The sequence below is a fragment of the Ranitomeya variabilis genome, chromosome 1 (assembly GCF_051348905.1).
Source record: "Ranitomeya variabilis isolate aRanVar5 chromosome 1, aRanVar5.hap1, whole genome shotgun sequence".
Lineage (NCBI taxonomy): Eukaryota > Metazoa > Chordata > Amphibia > Anura > Dendrobatidae > Ranitomeya > Ranitomeya variabilis.
The window spans coordinates 978,646,343-978,667,961 of NC_135232.1; the positions used below are offsets into that span (position 1 = coordinate 978,646,343).

General features: G+C 42.7%; 1 protein-coding gene across 2 annotated transcripts in view; it reads right to left on the reverse strand.

Annotated features, from left to right (window-relative positions):
• Nucleotides 1–21,619, reverse strand: part of PDGFC (platelet derived growth factor C) — a 392,151-nt gene that overhangs the window by 121,229 nt on the left and 249,303 nt on the right. For both annotated transcript variants that reach the window (XM_077279398.1, XM_077279399.1), the window contains exon 3: nt 15,834–16,014. In XM_077279398.1, coding sequence (XP_077135513.1) covers nt 15,834–16,014 — 181 coding nt within the window. The remainder of the gene's footprint in view (nt 1–15,833; nt 16,015–21,619) is intronic.

Here is a 21,619-nt window from a genome sequence, read left to right on the forward strand (position 1 = left end):
ACCACTGACCGGAGGTAATTTGAATTTCTCGCCATGATCTGCGGTGAAGTCACTAACCTTGAACTGCAGTGACCTCATCAATGACTTTTTCCTATGGTGATGAGATCACTGTAGTTCAGCCCAGCTGGGAACGCAGTCTCACTGACTGGCGGTAACCTCTGTGACGTCACTGCTAGTCACTGTGGCTGCGCTCACAGCAGCTCATTCACCAGTGCATCTCAGCCCGTACGGTCCAATCTTGGCATCGACAAGGTTGAAAACTATTTATTTCCCAGATATGGATTACGGCGTGGGACAGTACAACGGAGCAGTGAGGGATATGGTTGTTTTTTATATTTATTTTCTTACAGAAGACAAGGGATTCAGTTGAATTAGGCTTTATGCGAGTGTAACTGTGTTTGTTATTTTTAAATAAAAATTGAAAACTGTGTTTTGTTTTATTTCTAATAAAAGACTTATTCTGGCTGTGTCTTTATTTTCCATGTAACTATAGGATTAGTAATGGATAGGTGTCTTATAGACACCTCTCCATCACTCTGCCGTTCGCTTGATGTTACCTAAGTATACAAAAGTTACATCAACACCACAAATATGAACCCCACTTGCCACCGCTACAGGGCAAGTGGGAAGAGAGAGGCTTAGTGCCAGAATTGGCACAACTTATAGATGCACTTTTTTGAGGCGGCTGAGAGCTGATGTTTTTAGCCTGGGGCAGCATCCATGGCCCCTTCCTAGGCTATTAATATTACCCCACAGCTGTCTGAATAGCCTTTGTTGGTTATTAATTATAGGGGGCATTGCATCATTTTTTTTAGGGTTCCCCACTTTAATAGCCAGTAAAGGCTAAGTATACAGCTGTGAGCTGATAGTAATAGCCTCCATGGGTATTACCCCATTCCCAGGCTTTAAACCCCCAATCATCGGCTTTCCCTCTGTTGGTTAAGAAAATTACGCGTGAGCACACAACATCTTTTTTTCAGAAAAATTATATTTTAATAAATACATGTACAGTAAGCTGCACACACACTGTACTAATTGTATATGCCACTGCCAGATATATATCTATTTTATGTGTATTTACTGTCCATCTATTCTTTCCTGTCAGATCCTGCTGTGATTTTACAGTACACAGTTGCTGCATTGCTGGCTTTTCCTCTATCTATGTAATATATATATATATATATGTGTGCCACTGACATCTGTATATGCACCCATTCTATGTGCATTTACTGTATGTAATCTGTATTTTCTATCCTGTCAGGTCCTGTGCACAGTACCAGTCAGAAAGGCATGCATGCATCTTCTCCATGCTGTTCCCATTTAGTTTTAGCTCTTTCCCATCCATTTAAGCTTTCCCATGCTCCCAGACCTGTTTGTTGCGTCCAGCAGAAAAATATTTGGCTTTCACATTGACTTGCAATAAATCCGTTATTCGGTACGAATGCACGGATATTAGAAGGTATTTGTGCCAATTTTCCCGAATCCGATTATTTCACTATTTGCTCATCATTATGTATAACACCAGCTTGAAATAAGAATTTTAAAATCCGAAATGTTGGCCTTCTGAAATGTATGTACAGTAAATTCACTCAATACCTGGTTGGAGCCTCTTTTGCATCAATTACTGCATCAATGTGGCATGGCACGGAGCCTGTGGCACTGCTTAGGTGTTATGGAAGCCCAGGTTGCTTTGATAGCAGCCTTCAGCTCATCTGCATTGTTGGGTCCGGTGTCTCTTATTTTCCCCTTGGCAATACCCCATAGATTCTCTATGGGTTTAAGGTCAGGCAAGGTAGCTGGCCAATCAAGCACAGTGATACTGTTGTTTTTAAACCAGGTATTGATACTTTTGGCAGTGTGGACAGGTGCCAAGTCCTGCTGGAGAATGAAATTTCCATCTCCAAAAAGCTTGTCTGCAAAGGGAATCATGAAGTGCTCTAAAATTTCCAGGTAGACAGCTGTGCTGACTTTGGTCTTGATAAAACACAGTGGACCTACACCAGCAGATGACATGGCTCCCCAAACCATCACTGATTGTGGAAACTTCACACTAGACCTCAAGCAGCTTGGATTGTGTGCCTCTCCACTCTTCCTCCAGACTCTGGGACCTTAATTTCCAAATGAAATGCGAAATTTACTTTCATCTGAAAATAACACCTTGGACCACTGAGCAACAGTCCAGTTCTTTTTCTCCTTGGCCCAAGTAAAAAGTTTCTGGTGTTGTTTATTGGTCATGAGTGGCTTGACACAGGGAATGCGACACTTGGAGCCCATGTCCTGGATACATCTGTGTGTGGTGGTTCTTGAAGCAATGAATCCAGCAGCAGTCCACTCCTTGTGAATCTCCCCAAAATTTTTGAATGGCATTTTCTTAACAATCTTTTTTTACCACACTTTTTCCTTCCACTCAACTTTCCATTAAATGCTTGGATACAGCACTCTGTGAACAGACAGCTTCTTTAGCAATGACCTTTTGTGGCTTACCCTCCTTGTGGAGTGTGTCAATGACTGCCTTCTGGACATCTGTCAATCCAGCAGTCTTCCCCATGATTGTGGAGCCTTTTGAAAAAGACTAAAGGTACCGTCACACTAGGCGATATCGCCAGCGATCCGTGACGTTGCAGCGACCTGGATAGCGATATCGCTGTATTTGACATGCAGCAGCGATCTGGATCCCGCTGTGAAATTGCTGGTCGCTGCTAGAAGGTCTGCACTTTATTTGGTCGCTAGGTCGCCGTGTATCGCCGTGTTTGACAGCAAAAGCAAGGATACCAGCGATATTTTACACTGGTAACCAGGGTAAACATCGGGTTACTAAGCGCAGGGCCGCGCTTAGTAACCCGATGTTTACCCTGGTTACCAGCGTAAAAGTTAAAAAAACAAACAGCACATACTCACCAGCGCGTCCCCCAGCCTCTGCTTCCTGACACTGACTGAGCGCCGGCCCTAAACTGAAAGTGAAAGCACAGCGGTGACGTCACCGCTGTGCTGTTAGGGCCGGAGCTCAGTCAGTGTCAGGAAGCAGACGCTGGGGGACGCGCAGGTGAGCATGTACTGTTTGTTTTTTTAACTTTTACGCTGGTAACCAGGGTAAACATCGGGTTACTAAGCGCGGCCCTGCACTTAGCAACCCGATGCTTACCCTGGTTACCCGGGGACCTCGGCATCGTTGGTCGCTGGAGAGCGGTCTGTGTGACAGCTCTCCAGCGACCAAACAGCGACGCTGCAGCGATCGGCATCGCTGTCGCTATCGCTGCAGCGTCGCTTAATGTGACGGTACCTTTAGGGATCTTTTTAAAAGCTTAGGAAGCCTTGCAGATGTTTTTTCTTAATTATTCTAATTTACTGAGATAATGACTTTTGGGTTTTAATTGGCTGTAAGCCATAATAATCAACATAAACAGAAATAAACACTTGAGATAGATCACTCTGTTTGTAATGACTCTATATAATATACAAGATTCACTTTTTGTATTGAAGAACTGAAATAAATTAACTTTGTGATGATATTCTAATTTTGTGAGAAGCACCTGTACATAATCCATGACTGGATGGTCAGAGACCAACCCAGTGATCAATGTATTTGCGGTGTTTCCACTCCTAATCATGATGCATCCATTCTGGATCCCTCTTTATGCTATAATATATCATGCTGTATACAGAAGCATGCCTAATGGTCATTTTGAACCAAATTAATTTAATTCACGCTAGTCAGTGATACAATCCCAGACGCAGCACAGACTCACACAGACTGACTTCCACCTTTAAATGCTAAACACTAGTTAAAAAATGAAAGAACACTGTAGTTTAAGCTTGAAAGAAAATGAAAGAAAATGAATTACACTGTTTGTGTCTTTGAGCTTATCATCTTCCAAGTCCTCAGCTGCCATTTTAAGCTGTGCCTGAGGGTCAGCATTTGTGTCTAGTAAGATAAAAGAAGACTAATTTTAATTATTTTGTCAAAATAACATAGCTGATATGTTTTTACGCCTTAGCTGAGATGTGAGAAATTACTTAGGTAAGGTTCAGTAAAAGTAATGTTAGGATCTCAAGATATTTAAAGACCACGTCAAGGTGTAAATTAGGTTTTCACAGTCCATTAACGTTGAATCATGTCTCTGCAAAGCCACAGTGATAACAGCCTCTTTCTTCTGAGTTTGTTGTATTCTAGGTCAATGAAGGTTTGCCCCAGCATATGATGTAACGACCCTATTTTTTCATATATCACAAGAATAAATTGCATCTTCATACAATTTTTAAAAGGGCTTGTTGGAAGTAGCAAACTGAGTTTATCAGGTATATTTATTAATATAGTCGACCATGTTTTTGAGTCTGCATCAAGAAGGTGTACACTGCCATAATGGAAGTGAAACACAGCACCAAGTGATGCCATCTGCCTAATCAAAGTCAATGACACCATCAGGGGCTCCCCCCGAATCATATGTTTCAGGACTTTAGATGGAAGCACCGTTGGAACCATTGACGTGTGATAGAAAACTAATGTCAATATACTCTTATGCATGCAACAGTATTTTTCACCTTTTCCCATGTTGCTCACCAGTTTAGAGATTTGGAAAATGATTAAAGGATTTTAATAGTGACTGTGAGGTGGAGGAACTTGACCAAGGCTACACAAGTAGCTCCATATAATGTTCACTATAACATTATTTCACTTTTTCGTGCACTAGATGAAATTAGCTCAAGATTTCCATTGGTAAACAAAAAAATCATGGCAGATTTTCCAAGATCAAAGGAAATCACAAGTTCCTTAATTTAAATTATAAAGAGCGATTGGGCTCCACTGTGCACACCTCTCCTTGCAATTAATCAAACATGTTCAAACATGATTTAGCAGATCTTATAATCTGTTGATGGCCAAACTCACTTAAAGTAAAGCAGGTGTTGAGCAGACGGCATACTTAGAGTTAATGTATTCAACAGTAATACAGTACCAATATATTCAACGCAGGAAGTCAAGAAGTAATAACAACAATGTTCAAAATGTCCTAATAGTTCAGATCTAGATAATACACAGGCTAAAATCATAACTGCAAATTTAGAATAAGAGAACTCAGAGATCACTTTGTCTGTACATGTCTCCATGGTCAACTGAGTAAATACCCTTATTGCCCAGTTTGTCATCAAAATACAGTAATTGAATGTCTGATTCTTCTGCTTGGCTCACCGCCCAGCTTTACTGCTCCTGCTTGGCATGACTAATTCTACCCTACTTACTGATTTTTTCCTGGGTACTGTCCCACAGGTGTTGATATGGCTTTTCCACTTATGAACATCAACGCCTTTCCTGGGACATGCAAAGTGGAGTTTGTGGAAGCAGTTTAAGAGTTGTTGGAATCCATATACTGTCGCTTTAGTGCTATATTTTGGCCGAGGTCACACTTGCGAGTGTAATGAGAGAAACTCGCGTGAGTCTCTAGCATCAATACCCGGCGCTGCACACTCCGGTCCTGAGTGCCGGCGGCAGTGCCGGGTATTGATGCGAGAGACGCGTGTAAGTTTCTCGCATTACACATGAAAGTGTGACCTCGGCCTTTGGATAAAACTAGACTAGACAGTCACAAACCATGTCATATGTTTTTATAGTGGAACACATAAGCATTTATTTTGCTAGCATTCTTCTATGACTTCTACAATAATACTTCCAACATATCCGGCACCCACTGGAGACTGTCTGGCAGCATGCACCTTGCAAGTTGTCAAATGCACGAGCTCTTGGGGAAGGTCCACAAAACCCACATTTTTCCAGTATTGCACATATGGAAATCAATGGCTTTGCAACAAAACGAGCATTCTGCACATTCGAAATTCCACAACATGCTTCTATTACTTGGCTGCTTTTTTCGGCTTTTATATATGGGATTTTGAAAGCCTCATTTATATGTACTATACTGTATATCGTTGAGTACTTGCTTTGTGGAATATGCAATGCAAATGTACGTCTGGATATTTCATGGTGCCACATAACAAGGGGTGGAGAGAAGGTGACTGTATTGGAATCATTAGGAACAGATCATTATGGTCTAGGATGGTCCGCATGTTTGCAATTCTTTACTGTGGCCACAGTATACAGCAATATTTATATATTACCGATGTCCTAACGGTACACTTACTCAGACTTCGAGGTTTTGTTGCCATCACAGACAACAATTATGTGCCAATAATTGGTAATATGTAAAGTCTACACTTGAAAAAACAGTTTAATGTTTTGGAAAAAAATCCATATGATAAAATATTTCTATGTATGTTCAGTGTCTATTCAGAAGTATTCAGTTTAATACATGATTGCCATTTCTGTCTGTACAGTTGTCATATTGAAGTACATTTCCATAGCTGATGCTCAAACAATCTGCTGTAGGTTACAGGTTGCATTACCTAAGCATGAAAGCATTTCTACACCATTATCCCCAGACAAACAGATTTACAAGGGGGATTTATGCTAATTAAAAAGGTCTGGGAAATATATTATTAAAGCTGGGGAAACAAAATTATTGTTCATCAGGACCATATTAAAACTAAAAGACAGTAAACGGCTGATAAAGCAACAATCAACCCCTGCAGAATAATGTAATGGCTCAATTCCTTTCTATTGTCAGGATTTTATATAGAGAGCTTTGTAGGCAGATTGTAAACACGGACACGTGATGGAAAGTCGACTTTGGACAGTAATTCAAAGTGATCGCCTAATGAAGAAGTCTTTTCAGGTCAAATATCTGCTTAAGCTATTATTTCCATTTATGTAGGGATGCAACATGGTATAAATAAAATAGTGTCAACTTCAGCTGAAATGCCTTCTAAACGTTTCTAACCCAGATTGCCTGATTATGAAATAACCTGACACCGAAATTAGTCTATTCTCAGATAATCCAATAATAATATAAATATAGGAGCTGACAAACGTGTGTGTGCTAGGTCAGTTCCACGTTCTGACATTCAAGGTCTGGGTACGGACCTCAGTGTATAGATTGATCTTGGGTCTACTAACTCAAACTCGACAACCATTGGCATATTGCAGTCAAAAAATACATACCCTGTTTATGGATCGGTCATCAGACTTATTATGCCCTATGTAAGGTCAGCAGGGTTTAGAGACAGTTCTGCTCTCTCATTATCAACAATATTAAAAGGCATTATAAAAAGCCAATGAAATTCCTCACAAATAATAAATTGATCCCTTCATAAGCAAACACTTACTTACCAATAAAGAAAATGAAGAAGTAGAATCAGAAATATTAGAATAAAAAATGTATTTTATTAAAACAACACATAAAAAAGTGGTATTCAATAGGATTCAATATATTGGGGTACTAGACACAACAAAGCTAGAAGCAGATATCACCCCCAGGTAAAGGAAGCCCAGATCTAAAATTGCTTATGTGCATAATAATGACTATAATAGATATCAAACCACATGTATATCTGGCTAAATTCCTAATGCCTGTGCTAATGCGAGAAGAAATTCAAATAGAAATGTCCAAACCAAAGAGCAAAAGGATCATAATTAATAAGTCACCTATATAAGTATATAATGAGATTGGAAAAAAATGCAAGTTAATTCGAAATAAGTAGATGTGCATCATGCTCAGTGGACATAACAAAAGTACATTACTTAATTATATCAATCCTCAATCATAGCACATACAATAATACCGCAATAAATAACCATCAATAACTACCTGCAGTCATGTTGCATGGGGGAAGGATAACCTGCTGGAACGCACCTCGACGCGCGTTTCACCGCCTCTTCAGTTTCATAATGGTCTGGGTACAGACCTCAGTGTATAGATTGACCTTGGGTCTACTAACTCAAACTTGACAACCGTTGAGGTTATATCATGACTTATTGCAGTCAAAAAATACATACCATGTTTATGGATCGGTCATCAGACTTTTTATGCCCTATGTGAGGTGAGCAGGGTTTAGGTACAGTTCTGCTCTCTCATTATCAATAATATTAAAAAGCGTGTTAAAGCAGAATATATTGTAGTAAAATGCGCCAACATTTATTTCAACTGGAATGGACGATATACAATAAAGTGGGCTGCGCTGCTGAAATTAAAACTTTTGAGCCAATAGTGAAGTAACATTTTTTATTCCACGACCTGTTTCAACACAACAACAGTGTCCTTTTCAAATATAAAACCAATTTTACCTATTTCCACTTTAGAAAAACACCAGTCCATGATTGAAACACATCCTGGAATGAAAAAGATACTTCACTATTGGCTGAAGATACTTCATTTTAGCAGTACAGCCAACTTTACCGTGTCTCACCCATTCTGGTAAACTTTCCTGAAGATTTTGGCCCCCACTCGCGATGCAACAGCAGCTGACATCATGTTTTAATAGGAGTTATGCCTTACACAACTCGCTCAGGTGAGCACAACCTTAGGCTGGGTTCACATTGTGTTCTGACAGTCCATTAGTCAGACTGCGCTAACGCTGCCATTAACCCCTATTATCGGGCGCATCGCCAATGCATGCCATAATGGGCATGCGCTAGCGATGTGCCATCATTCTGTGATGAACCCTCGGATGCAGGCTGCAGCGTTTCCGGGTCCATCACCGCTAGCTCAGATAGAGCATCTGCACTAGCGGGATCGCATAATGCCATCTTTTTCGGCACTTGCGTTAATGCAGTCCGTTTAACGCATGCGTTGAACGGACTGCAGTAACGCAATGTGAACCCAGCCTTACATATCCTCCTCCATAGGGTATCTCCAGCTTGTGCGCTCTTTTTCCTTATACAGTTTCCATCTCAACATTAATTTAGAGGTGCACACCTTACAATAAGTTTGGTTCATGTCAATCTATGCATAATATGAGGAGTAGATAAATATTGTAATTTATTCTAATTTAAGCTTATTTTATTTCCAATATTTTGTCCATTAAATTTTTTTACTTTTCTATTACAGAAAATTGTCATAAATGAATAATAAATTCCCTCTTTGTCTAATAGGAGCCATCAGAGATTTTCTGAAACATGAAGTTTGAGTTCAGTATATTCAAGAAGAAAATGATCTGCCCACCCTATTTCCACAGTGATTGATGGCTTCTTTATACACAGATATGTATCAGCAGCCATTCTTCTGCCCCGAGGGAGAAGGGAGGCAGGAGAGTGCCCCCTCATGAGTACACCAGACACATAAACGATCTGGCACCCCTTAGCCTTCCAGAACAATATATTCTTCTGCCATTTTTCTGCTATTATTTTATTCCCCATAATAAGAAACTGAAGGTCTTGGCAGACGCTCACCATTCCTTAGAAATACATGCAGCTTCAGCACAACGTAATGTGCATGTTAATAATAACATCAATTATTTTAATTGTTGGCAACCGCAGTCTTTTGATCAACAATTACCACATAAGTAAGAACAATAAAGCTTTTATTTGGTGGAGTGGGTTTGCATTAGAAAACATGTTACTTATTGTTAAAGGTTCTTGGTGTAGATGCATAAAAATGATGATCAAGATGTAACTGGAGTAATGGATTAAAGCTGGCAAACAACAGGAGATGCTTCCTATGGCTATATACCGTATTTTTCGGACTGTAAGATGCACTTTTTTCCTCCCAAAATGTGGAGGAAAATGGGTTGTGTGTCATATAATCCAGATGTATGGGCTCTGGCTGTTGTGGGGAGGTGGGGGAGCGGTTTTGGTGGAGCATCGGTTCACAGGAGGCTGGATCTGGCGGCTCCGGCTAACTCCTGTGCCCACTGCTAAAGAGAGATGAATATGCACTGCATTCCATGCCCATGGACATGGAGGGCAATGCATATTCATTTTCCTGGCTTCCCTGGTATAAATGACCCCATCCTGTTCCTGGAATGTTGGTCCCATCCTTTTTCTTTTATAATTGACCCCATCCTGTTCCTGGTATCCATGGCCCCATCAGGTAAGATTAAAAAAACAAAACATTACACTCACCTTCACGGTGCTCCCTCACAATGTCCTGCTCCGGTGCCAGCAGCTGCTTAATGCTTGTAAGCAGCACATGGCAGGGACATCACGCGCTGCTCACATACAGAGCCCAGCTGCCAGAACACTCACTGGGACCGTTCATGCAGAGAGCGGTAAGTATCCATTCCTCTTCAGTAGCGCGCAGTGTTAGCTGCTTGCTTAATGCTGGGATAGGCGGTCACGTGTGCCGATATTTAAAGGAAATTAATATTCAGAATATTCATTTCTCTTAAGTATCGGCACACATGACCGCTGGCAGCAGCAGGAAGCAGGTGGCTAACAGTGAGCGCTACTGAAGAGGAATGGATACTCACCGTGATCACTGATGAACACCCAGTGAGTATTCTGGCAGGTGTGCTCGCTCTGCTTGTGAGCAGCGCATGATGTCCCTGCCATGCACTGCTTACAAGCATTAAGCAGCTGCTGACGCTGTGAGGGAGTGCCGTGTAGGTGAGTGTAATGGCTTTTTAAAAAATCTTTTTATTTATTTATTAAAGCACCGCTACAGCGGGGTTTTCTTTTTCACTGCTAGAGTGGTGCTTTAAGCCCAAGTCCCCTGCACCCGGTCACATACTCATCTTCCGGCGCATTCACCATTTTTTGGCACACCTCTAGACCCACAGCTCAAACTGGCCAGAAGTTAGAAGCAACATCAAAAGCGCTCAATGTAAGTCTATGCAAGACAGAAACAGGCGAGAACGAGGCCAGAAAGAGGCTCTAATAGACTTACATTGATGAGAGACCTCTGCACCGCTCCATGAAACACTGGAACAGCAGACAGGTCACAAACTGCAGCAGATCGACCAGAGCAGCGGTGAAAATAGATGAAAATTCCAGAACGTGAGTTGAATATCTGACAGTCGGTAGAGGTCTTGGATTTTAAGGCGCCACTCCAGTGGTGAAATTAAAAAAATGCTGGAGTGGTGCTTTAAATGGAATCTGTCCCCCCTCCCATGCACGTCAGTTATGGCACTGGAATCCTGTGCATGTGCCCTGCGAGTCACCACAATCTGTACCTCTTCCAGTATAATAATCACCCCCTCAGTGCCCTGTCCCCCCTCCCCCACTTAACCCAACACATTACTCCCATCTTCTCACATTCACCCCCCACAATACCCCCATCCTCTCTCATTCATCCACCAGTGACCATGACATGCTTATGGAGCACCCCCCGTAGGGCCGTGGGGTACTCGGCACCAGGTCCTTCGGTTCACAGCGGGGATGTCATAGTGGCTGACCCGGTCCGTGGCCCTAGGGACGTCCATATTAAAAGGGAAAGGTCTTTAAAGAGATAGTGTTCGTGATGCCACCTGTGGTATTCGGTCAGGGTGACCGACGCTGCTTAGAGGTCCGCTGGGGTGATGTTATGGCAGCTAGATGGTATACCTCCCACAGGTGAAGTGTATCCCCAGGGCTTCCCAGAGTGTAGATGGTGGATGGTGTAAGGTGCGGTGAATAACGAGGACACAAGGTTGCAGTCTCTTTACCTTTTACTGAAGGCTTCAGTGTCCACAGTCCAGGGCACCGGATCACAGGGTAGGCAGAGTCCGGCTGGTCTGAAAGCAAATCCAGAGTCTCCTTATCCAGGTGGAATGCAATAGCCTTCCTATGCGCACAGCAACACAGTAGGTCCTCACTTGCTTAAGCTCTAATGAGATCCTCACTGTTGTTACTCTTCTCTCTCTGTTCCCCGTGGTCGGATAGAACAAAACCCGTATGACTGATGGCCTGAGGCTTGTTTATAGGGACCCTAGAGACGCCCCGACCCCCACAATTTGCCACCTGTCTTCTTAGGTATTAAGGTCGGGCAGCCAACTTGGAATTGACTGTCCTGCCAGTCTCTGAAGCAACGGCGTAGAGCACTTTACTTCCTCAGTGTTCTGGCTACCGGAACGTGCACCAGAAGGATGCAGCTCCTCTCGTCTACTATCCTCTCTGGTATCCACTTGTTGCTATGCCTTCGTTTCTTACTCACTGCAACATGCTTCCTTTAAATGTCTCTCTCTTTGGATGCTGCCGCACATGGGGCAGGCGCAGCTCCGTGGACCCTCGTCTTTCACAGACTGCAGTCTGGATCTGGCTGGAACCCACTCCAGCCAGCTTCTGCCAAACTCCGTCGGGATCTGACTGTCTGTGCGAAGCCCAGTCAGCTTCTATCTGATCCTCACTGGATGGAATCCAGCTAGCTTCTCTCCCACTTTCTAACCAACCCACCAGTTTTACCTATCTGTGAGGAGTGGCCTAATAGATAGAACCTTTGCTCCCCCTGGTAGACTGGAGTGTGAAGTGTGTGGTGTAGTTGTGATACCTGGACAGGAGATCTCCTTTATTGCCTCCAGATGTAATATCACTCCCCCTGGTGGAGAAATAATACTACTGCAGCAACCAGGACTCTGGGGCACTGCACTTTCATTTAATGCATCCAATACATTCCATCTCCACTTACCGATGAAGTTTGCAGACAGTGAGACAGGACCAGGAAGTATCTGAGTGAAATGCTATGTGGGCACTAGGACTAGGAGGTGAGCAGAAAGCGTGCAAAGTAGCAGGCAGTTTCCCGCCATCAGGGAGAGCGCAGCAGTGTGCGCAGTGTGCTCCGCACTCAGTGCAGCAGAGCCGAGACCTGCTGCGACCAGGCTTATCTGAACACTCCAGCAGGACAGTGACTGAGAAGAGCACCGGGCACCCAGATAAATGTCAGGAGAAGTGTGGGCCGGTTACAGGACACTGAGCTGCGATTCCCTCTGCTGGCTAGAGCCCATCAGCTCTCTCTTGATACAGGGACACCTGCAACTTCTTTCACTTTGGCTGCACAGGCTTATGGACTAGGATCTCAGTGGGTAAAACCGGAGACCGCCCGCTGCTGCCAGAAGCCGGACCGTTGACAGAGGACACCATCTCAGGTCTGTATGCCGGCCGTTGCTGGTACTACAACCCCTATTGGACTGTACATCAAGGAGGACCAGCGGGAGTCCCCATAAGTGCTGTCTAAACCTCAGACTGTCTCATTAATCCTTGTTCTCCCTTTAGCTCTTTTTAACTGTTTACTAACTCCCTGCAAGGAGATTACTTTCATCTTTACTGTTAAATAAATAATATTGTTATATTGCATTGCTCTGCGATCCCTGCGTACTGCATCTTAGCACCTGCTTACACCATCGTGCCTGAACCAATCCGAGCTAGCATGGAGTGAAGAAAACTGCAGCCTGGCAGAAGCTCCTCAGGTGTCAGGTCAGTAAGCCTGCACCATACATCTGCAACTGGCCACTGTGCTGGCCAGCGTGCAGAATCTCCGTCAGGCAGGGGAGAAGGCATTTTGCAGCTCACCTCATGTGCGGGGTTCTACCTTAACGAAGAAGAGGAAGTGACTCCCGGTGGGCCCCTTCATGTGACGGCCCCCTCTGCCCCAAGTAGCTACGCTACTGTAATAACTCTGATAGCCCTTTTATAAACTGAGTTTTCTGGCCAGATCACAGGTCAGGGCATTCAGTGCTGTTTATATGGTCATTAAAATCCCTATAAACAAAGCAATCATGTGTTCACATGGCTTCAATTTTATGGACACTCCCCCTAGAAATATACTGCTTTCATGGTGGAACATAAATACAGAAAAATATGCAAAAGGTTGTATTTGGTAAGTGTGAGATTTCCTTTTTTATATTCATCAGACTCAATTATATTGTAAGTGACCAACTCTTTCCTTCCTTGTTTTATTGTATCTGGTCTGCTTTTCACCATGAAATGTGGGGATAGGATGTAAGCCAACATTACAAGACTTGTTCCAAATGACATACTCAGCTTTATTGCATCTGTTCATTACACATCCTGATTCAGCATCAAAGCGTACGGAACGGTTTACCAATGTTTTTAGTCATGTTAATTTAAGAAGTATTATTTGTGCAGAGGTCACTAGTTTGTTAACCCCTCTGGTTCCTTACATCACCAGGGATGCTGTAATTAGTTTGAGATATTTTTTCACCATTTTCTGCTGTCTAAAATTGGAGTGTGTCTTAGGAATCAAGCTGACATCCTTGGATTTCGGTCCAATCTTGGAAGGCAATGCACGGGCTGTCTGTGGGTCTCCCAACCCAAGCATGGCCGTCTCATAGAAATGCATGAAGCTGTCATGCTCCAGATGGGAGCCCTGCGGCCAGTCCCTATATTGCAGTCCATGATCGGACCGAGACCCACGGACATTAGCATGAACCCTTATACTGTGAAAATATGAAACATTTCTTTTCTAATAAGATACAGACCTTGTCCATAAGTGTAATATGAACGATCACTATCATATGTCAAGGCTAAACAGTATGAAGACACTATACAACTTAACAGAAATAAATAAGCAAGTGTAGTAAGATAAAGTATGTTGTGAAGTGAAAAATTCACTGTGTGATAAGAGACATTTATTTTGAAGGACTTGGGTCTCCTTTCTCTCACAATACTGCCATATAGGATATGAAAATGTTATGTTAAAGAGTTTATGCTCAGTGGAGAGGCACACGAGTGTGCTTCAACACTGAGCGTCCACAGGTGATTCTAACAGGTGGTGATCAAGGTGTGTCCAAGAGGACCGAAACTTTGGCCCTCTTGTAAAGTGTGGTCTCCCTGAACATTGCACAATGACAGAACAATAACCATTGTCTTTACTGCAGCTTAGAAGTGCTGAGGCAATTCTTACATTATTACTCCGGGTGGAGTGCCAAGCTTAACCTTTCCAATGCGGTCACATAGTGTCCACTTATTACCATAATATGGTGTACAAATAAGGTTAAGTCACCACCAGTCATGTCTGGTGATGCTAGAGTACAGCTATGTAATATTGATGTGTACAGACTGCCCACAATTCCAACAGCCATCAGCTCCCTGAAGAAGTTCACGTAAAACGCGCGTTGGGGCAGTGTGTGCAGCATTACAGGACAGCCATGGGTAAGAGCAATTACTATGCTCTTGCTGATATAGTCAGCGCTTATATGTTTGAATACTATGACTTCACAGTAGATAAATCCTGGTTACTACATTAGCGCTGACATAGTTGCAGGAGTCTCACTGACTTTTCTGGATATACTTGATGCACTGTCACTTTACTTATTGTATGGGTCTGGTCATTAGGCTCTAATTAACTATGCTGTACCTGTGGTGTTGCACCTGATTTTGTCTTGTTGCACCTGATTCCTTGCCTCTAAAAACTCTGTCACTGATATGGTTGTTATAGTTGTTGAAGTGCCTTTTATATATTAAGTTACATAAAAATACTTTTCTTTTTATCTTTTTGGTGGATTGTTTTACTCCATTCTGGCATGTTTACAAGTCCCGTAATAACACCTACCTTTCTAATGATCGGATTGGTCATTCAGCTCCATGTGATAGAGGATATATCTACATTAGAGGTGCACTACAATGAACTATGTACAGCATCAGTAAAAGTTATGACAAATGTGCTCAATGAGCTCAAAATAGCTCCATCTGCATATAATCATACTGTATTATGTAAAATCATACCCTGGCAGTTACTGTTTGTTGCAGGCGGTATTACTTTCCAAAAAACTCAAATGTAATTTACAGATATTGAATTTCCTTGCAAAGTGGGAAAACAAAGTTATGCAAGAATTTTCACATGACCGACCACAAACTCAAATCACTGACACATCCCAAATCAGCAAAGTGAAACACCTGGGTATATATTTAGTTTGCTTAAAAGGAATACATCGCACTCTGAAGAAAGTTGTTTGCTTTTCATTAAGTTTTTGGGGGCCTTTCAGAGCCCTGAGCTTATGACCTAAGATGATCAGGTTACAGAACGCTCAGTGCTGTCTTTTAATTGCAATACTGAGCATAAGTGGAATTTGCTTACCGGGGTGAGAAGAGTGTAATGGATGCAGAATCCTGGTTCAGAGGGAAAATACTCATCCGATACAAATCGTATCCTGATCTGGTTTCCTTTTGATATCTGCTTGCTTGGCACTACATTAGAGCCGCACCAACGTCCAAGTTTTGTCCCATCACTGGGGTCTTCAATCTCCACAAAATCATACCTGTTTAAAGAAAGGGTAAAGTAATGTCATTGCAGAATACAACAAGTTTCCAAATTCGGACTTCTAGTCAAAAGCAATCTGTCAGCAAGATTTCACCCTCAAAAACTGTCTATATGTACATGAAACACTTGTAACAATGAATCCATTGATACCTATAACTAGCCAGTCTATTGGAGGAATAGACTGGCTAGTTATAGTTATCAATGGATTCGTTGTTAATAGGAAATCGCTGTTTGAATCAATGAGGCTAAAATGCTTCCGTGGCTCAGTGGATAGCACAGCAGCCTTCCAGCGCTGGGGTCCTGGGTTCAAATCCCACCAAGGACAACATCTGCAAGGAGTTTGTATGTTCTCCCTGTGTTTGCATGCGTTTCCTCCAGGTACTCCCCTTTCTTCCCACACTCCAAAGACATACTGATAGGGAATTCAGATTGTGATGATAATATATGTAAAGCGCTGTGGAATAAGATAGTGCTATATAAGCAAAGCATAATAAATAAATAAACAGCTGCTCTTCCCAGCCCCATTCCCCACCCAGCTTTGCCTCAGCGGTGTCAGCAATTGCACCACATGGAAAAGAAATGTCACAGGACCTAAGAAAGAAAATAATTTCCTAACCCATGAAGGGTGAAGGCTGCAAAAACATGAGCAAAACTTTACATATCAGTCAGAATACTGTAGCAAAAGTGATACAAAAACAAACCATCTTACTGAGACATCAAGGCTGACTATGGAAGCTAACATCTAATGTAAACTAGAGAGTCTTCTGATAAGAATTGTTGATGAAAATCAACATGCATGTTCACTTCAGTTAGCTAAAGAAGTAGAAACCCAAACCGGGGTGAGTATTTTCTTTGACGCAATATAGCATACCCTGTAGAGGTATGGCATGCATGGAAGTCTTCCACATAGGAAGCCTCTCCTAAAACCCATGCACAAAAAAATCTCACCTACAATTTGCCAGGGCCTATGTTGAAAAATATGAAGAATACTGGATACTCTGAAGTGATGAGAATAAATGTTTTTAGAACTGATGGCTTAAAAACTGTATGACGTCACAAAGGTGAGAAGTGCTAAGAAAAATGCATGGTGTATAGTATCCTTATGTGGGGATGTGTGGCACCCCAGGAGTCTGGATGCTACAGTGGCATTGCCACCCTCACAGGGGGTGATGTCATGCCTGGAAGCAAGGAGGGGCCCCTTACCAGGTAATACCAGCATCCAACACCTTTCCTTACTCCAGACCAGAAGGGGGAGCTATAACAGCCGGTTTCAGGGGAGCTTCCCTAAAAGTTCTGGTCTAGAGGCAGAGTTAGTCAGTCAGTAGTCTGAAAGCAGGGAAGTTGGAGAGAACCTGGGGAGTGGAGCTGTAACCAAGCTCACCCCAGAACGGAGCACTGATAAAATAGGATGCCAAAGTCCTTGGCTGTGTGGGTGCTGTATGCCCCGACAGCCGAATCTGGAGGGCAGGGAACTGCAAGCTACCTGGCCACCCAGAGGCACCACAGCAGACCAAGAGCCCGGGGCTGCCAGTGAAGAGGCAGTGCTCATGATAGGCTCACGCTGTCTGCCATACAGGTTAGAAGAAACACGCAGGAGAAGAACTTGAGCAAAGCTTAAAGCAGCAAGGACCTAAGAGAGCAGCGCAGTAGGTAGGCCTCCAAACCCACCTGGCTAGGTGGATCCTAAGTTGCTTCCAGGCTGTCCGGATTCCCAGTATCATCTGTTACACCCCGGACTGCACCTTCAGCATCGAGTAAAGGTAAAGAAAACTACAGCCCTTGTGCCCTCCAGTCATTTCTCACACCCTCAGTCCTGCACCCCAACGTTCAAAAATCCTTATAACAGTATCGGTAGCCCTGGGGCCCCGCTCCACCTGTGGGAAGCAGAACCATCCCAGCTGCATCACCCTTGGCCCCAGCGGTCCCCTTAAGCAGCGTTGGCCATCCATTGCCGAACACCACAGGTGGCGTCACGAACTAACCCCCTAAAAACTTTATTCCCCTTTCATTTTAATTTTATTGGATGCCCAGGGCCACGGACCGGGTCTCTGGTGCTGTGACAACCCCCCTGAAGACCTGTCTGACCAGGCCCGAGTACCCCACGGCTTTAGCGGGTGCTCCAGATGCATGAGTGCTGCTGGTGTTGGAGAGCTACATTTCATCAATGGTATCATGAATTCACTGTTGAATTTCTGCAAAAGAACAGGGTGAAAGTGATTCAGTGCCCAAGTATGTCTCCTGATCTGAACCCAACCGAAACATCTATGGGGAGTTATGAAGAGACAAGTTGAGCATCACTCTCCATCCAGTATCCAGGCTCTAAAAGAGATCATTCTTGAAGAATGGAAAAAGATAGCTGTTGCATATGTCACCAACTTGTTCATGCCTAGAAGATTTGGTGCTCTTCTTAAAAATCATGGAGGTCATAAAAGATACTTGATGTAGGTAGTTTTTGATGTGGGGTGTATTTATTTGTGCATTTTTAACTTTTAAAATGAAAGTTATATTATTGAAGGGAACCTGTGGTGCAAAACAATGCTAATGACCTGCAGATATGGGGCCATCTGTAACCGCGCCCCCGGCACTGACTGACAGCTGGCTCTATTACTGAGCCTGCTATCAGTCAGTATAGAGGGTGTGGCTACAGCCATCACTCTCTATGAAGAGAGCGGCAACTGAAGCTGCGCTGGTGCCAACCCCATGACTGAAAGAGTGGAATACAGTTCACTTCGTCCCAACAGCAGGCAGCCGCAGAGTGTCAGAACGCTATTAACTTTCAGATTAACCTCACGTTTGCAGGTAATAGCATTATTTTACATGACTGGTTCCCTTTAACCTTTTACGTTATGCGTTAAAAAATGTTCTACAAATCTCAGTCTTCTCAAAATTTGGGAATTTGAACAGTGAGATATTGATTAAAATCTTACTTTTCAAAGGGGGTGTATTCATTTATGTTCTTTAAAGCTTCATGTAATCTTCCTGTTTCAATATGCTATTTTATATCTTCATGGTCACAATTGTCACTTTATAAGCAGATCCCGATGTTCTTCACTGCAGAGAGGAAACATCCACTTGTAGCGTCTTACCTTTTGCTCTAAATCCTCCTTTGACTCTTCAGCAATTTAATTCAAAATCCACTCTTTCATGGCATAATATTCCAGACGTAACCACTCAATAATCCATGAGCCACCTGCACTGTTCTGCCAATCAATTCTCCTCCCGCTGCCAATACAGCTGTACTATTTCTGTGAAGCCTCTGGTGTGCGGCGTTTTATCAGAGAAGCTCTCCCCTATCTTAACTTGTGCCAAAAATACTGCTCTCTTTTTGATGTGAACTTTTTCTTATGTATAGGTTTTAGGTATTATTTCAGTAGGTTCCCATAATGAACGCCACAAATGCAGCACCATTTAATTACTCCTATTTGTGCATTCATTTATCCATCTCAATCACTGCAGCATACTACTCAGCTATCTACTATATACAGGTCCTTCTCAAAAAATTAGCATATAGTGTTAAATTTCATTATTTACCATAATGTAATGATTACAATTAAACTTTCATATATTATAGATTCATTATCCACCAACTGAAATTTGTCAGGTCTTTTATTGTTTTAATACTGATGATTTTGGCATACAACTCCTGATAACCCAAAAAACCTGTCTCAATAAATTAGCATATTTCACCCGTCCAATCAAATAAAAGTGTTTTTTAATAACAAACAAAAAAACCATCAAATAATAATGTTCAGTTATGCACTCAATACTTGGTCGGGAATCCTTTGGCAGAAATGACTGCTTCAATGCGGCGTGGCATGGAGGCAATCAGCCTGTGACACTGCTGAGATGTTATGGAGGCCCAGGATGCTTCAATAGCGGCCTTAAGCTCATCCAGAGTGTTGGGTCTTGCGTCTCTCAACTTTCTCTTCACAATATCCCACAGATTCTCTATGGGGTTCAGGTCAGGAGAGTTGGCAGGCCAATTGAGCACAGTAATACCATGGTCAGTAAACCATTTACCAGTGGTTTTGGCACTGTGAGCAGGTGCCAGGTCGTGCTGAAAAATGAAATCTTCATCTCCATAAAGCATTTCAGCCGATGGAAGCATGAAGTGCTCCAAAATCTCCTGATAGCTAGCTGCATTGACCCTGCCCTTGATGAAACACAGTGGACCAACACCAGCAGCTGACATGGCACCCCACACCATCACTGACTGTGGGTACTTGACACTGGACTTCAGGCATTTTGGCATTTCCTTCTCCCCAGTCTTCCTCCAGACTCTGGCACCTTGATTTCCGAATGACATGCAAAATTTGCTTTCATCAGAAAAAAGTACTTGGGACCACTTAGCAACAGTCCAGTGCTGCTTCTCTGTAGCCCAGGTCAGGCGCTTCTGCCGCTGTTTATGGTTCAAAAGTGGCTTTACCTGGGGAATGCGGCACCTGTAGCCCATATCCTGCACACACCTGTGCACGGTGGCTCTGGATGTTTCCACACCAGACTCAGTCCACTGCTTCCTCAGGTTCCGGTCACCTCTTCTCGTTGTACAGCGTTTTCTGCCACATTGTTTCCTTCCAACAGACTTACCATTGAGGTGCCTTGATACAGCACTCTGGGAACAGCCTATTTGTTGAGAAATTTCTTTCTGGGTCTTACCCTCTTGCTTGAGGGTGTCAATGATGGCCTTCTTGACATCTGTCAGGTCGCTAGTCTTACCCATGATGGGGGTTTTGAGTAATGAACCAGGCAGGGAGTTTTTAAAAGCCTCAGGTATCTTTTGCATGTGTTTAGACTTAATTAGTTGATTCACAAGATTAGGGTAATAGGTCATTTAGAGAACCTTTTCTTGATATGCTAATTTATTGAGACAGGTTTTTTGGGTTATCAGGAGTTGTATGCCAAAATCATCAGTATTAAAACAATAAAAGACCTGACAAATTTCAGTTGGTGGATAATGAATCTATAATATATGAAAGTTTAATTGTAATCATTACATTATGGTAAATAATGAAATTTAACACTATATGCTAATTTTTTTAGAAGGACCTGTAGTTCTGACCACCTTGATCTTAAAGGCAACAAGCAGCTCACTGCTAGATCTACAGTGTAAATTATATATACAATATAAACATCTGTTTAAATGATAAAAGAAAGATAGGTATCGCTGTTTCTAGAATTCATGACCTGCACATACGTTATTACATTGCATTGATCGACTTTAAAGTAACATTGCTGAAAGTACATCTTTCACCATACAAGCTGCAAACAGTATTAAATACATCTTGTAGACCTGATGTGGCTGATGTATTTACTTTGAAAATCCATTTCAGCACAGCTGTGTAATCCCTTTTAGCTTAGACTCACTCTTGTCTCACCTAGCCTGATTGACAAGATGAATCTCTGACTGTCTCTCCTGATTGACAGCTCAGTGTCCATGCTCCGTGCTGCTGAATCCTGATTGACCCTACGCTTTGCCACTAAATCTCTGAGCACATATCCTGATTCACAGTTTCTCAGTGTCCTCCTGCTGCAGATAAGATCTCATAGTGCTCAGTACAAGCTGCAGCTGCCAGTCAAGATGGGTGAGAGGAGACTGAATATAC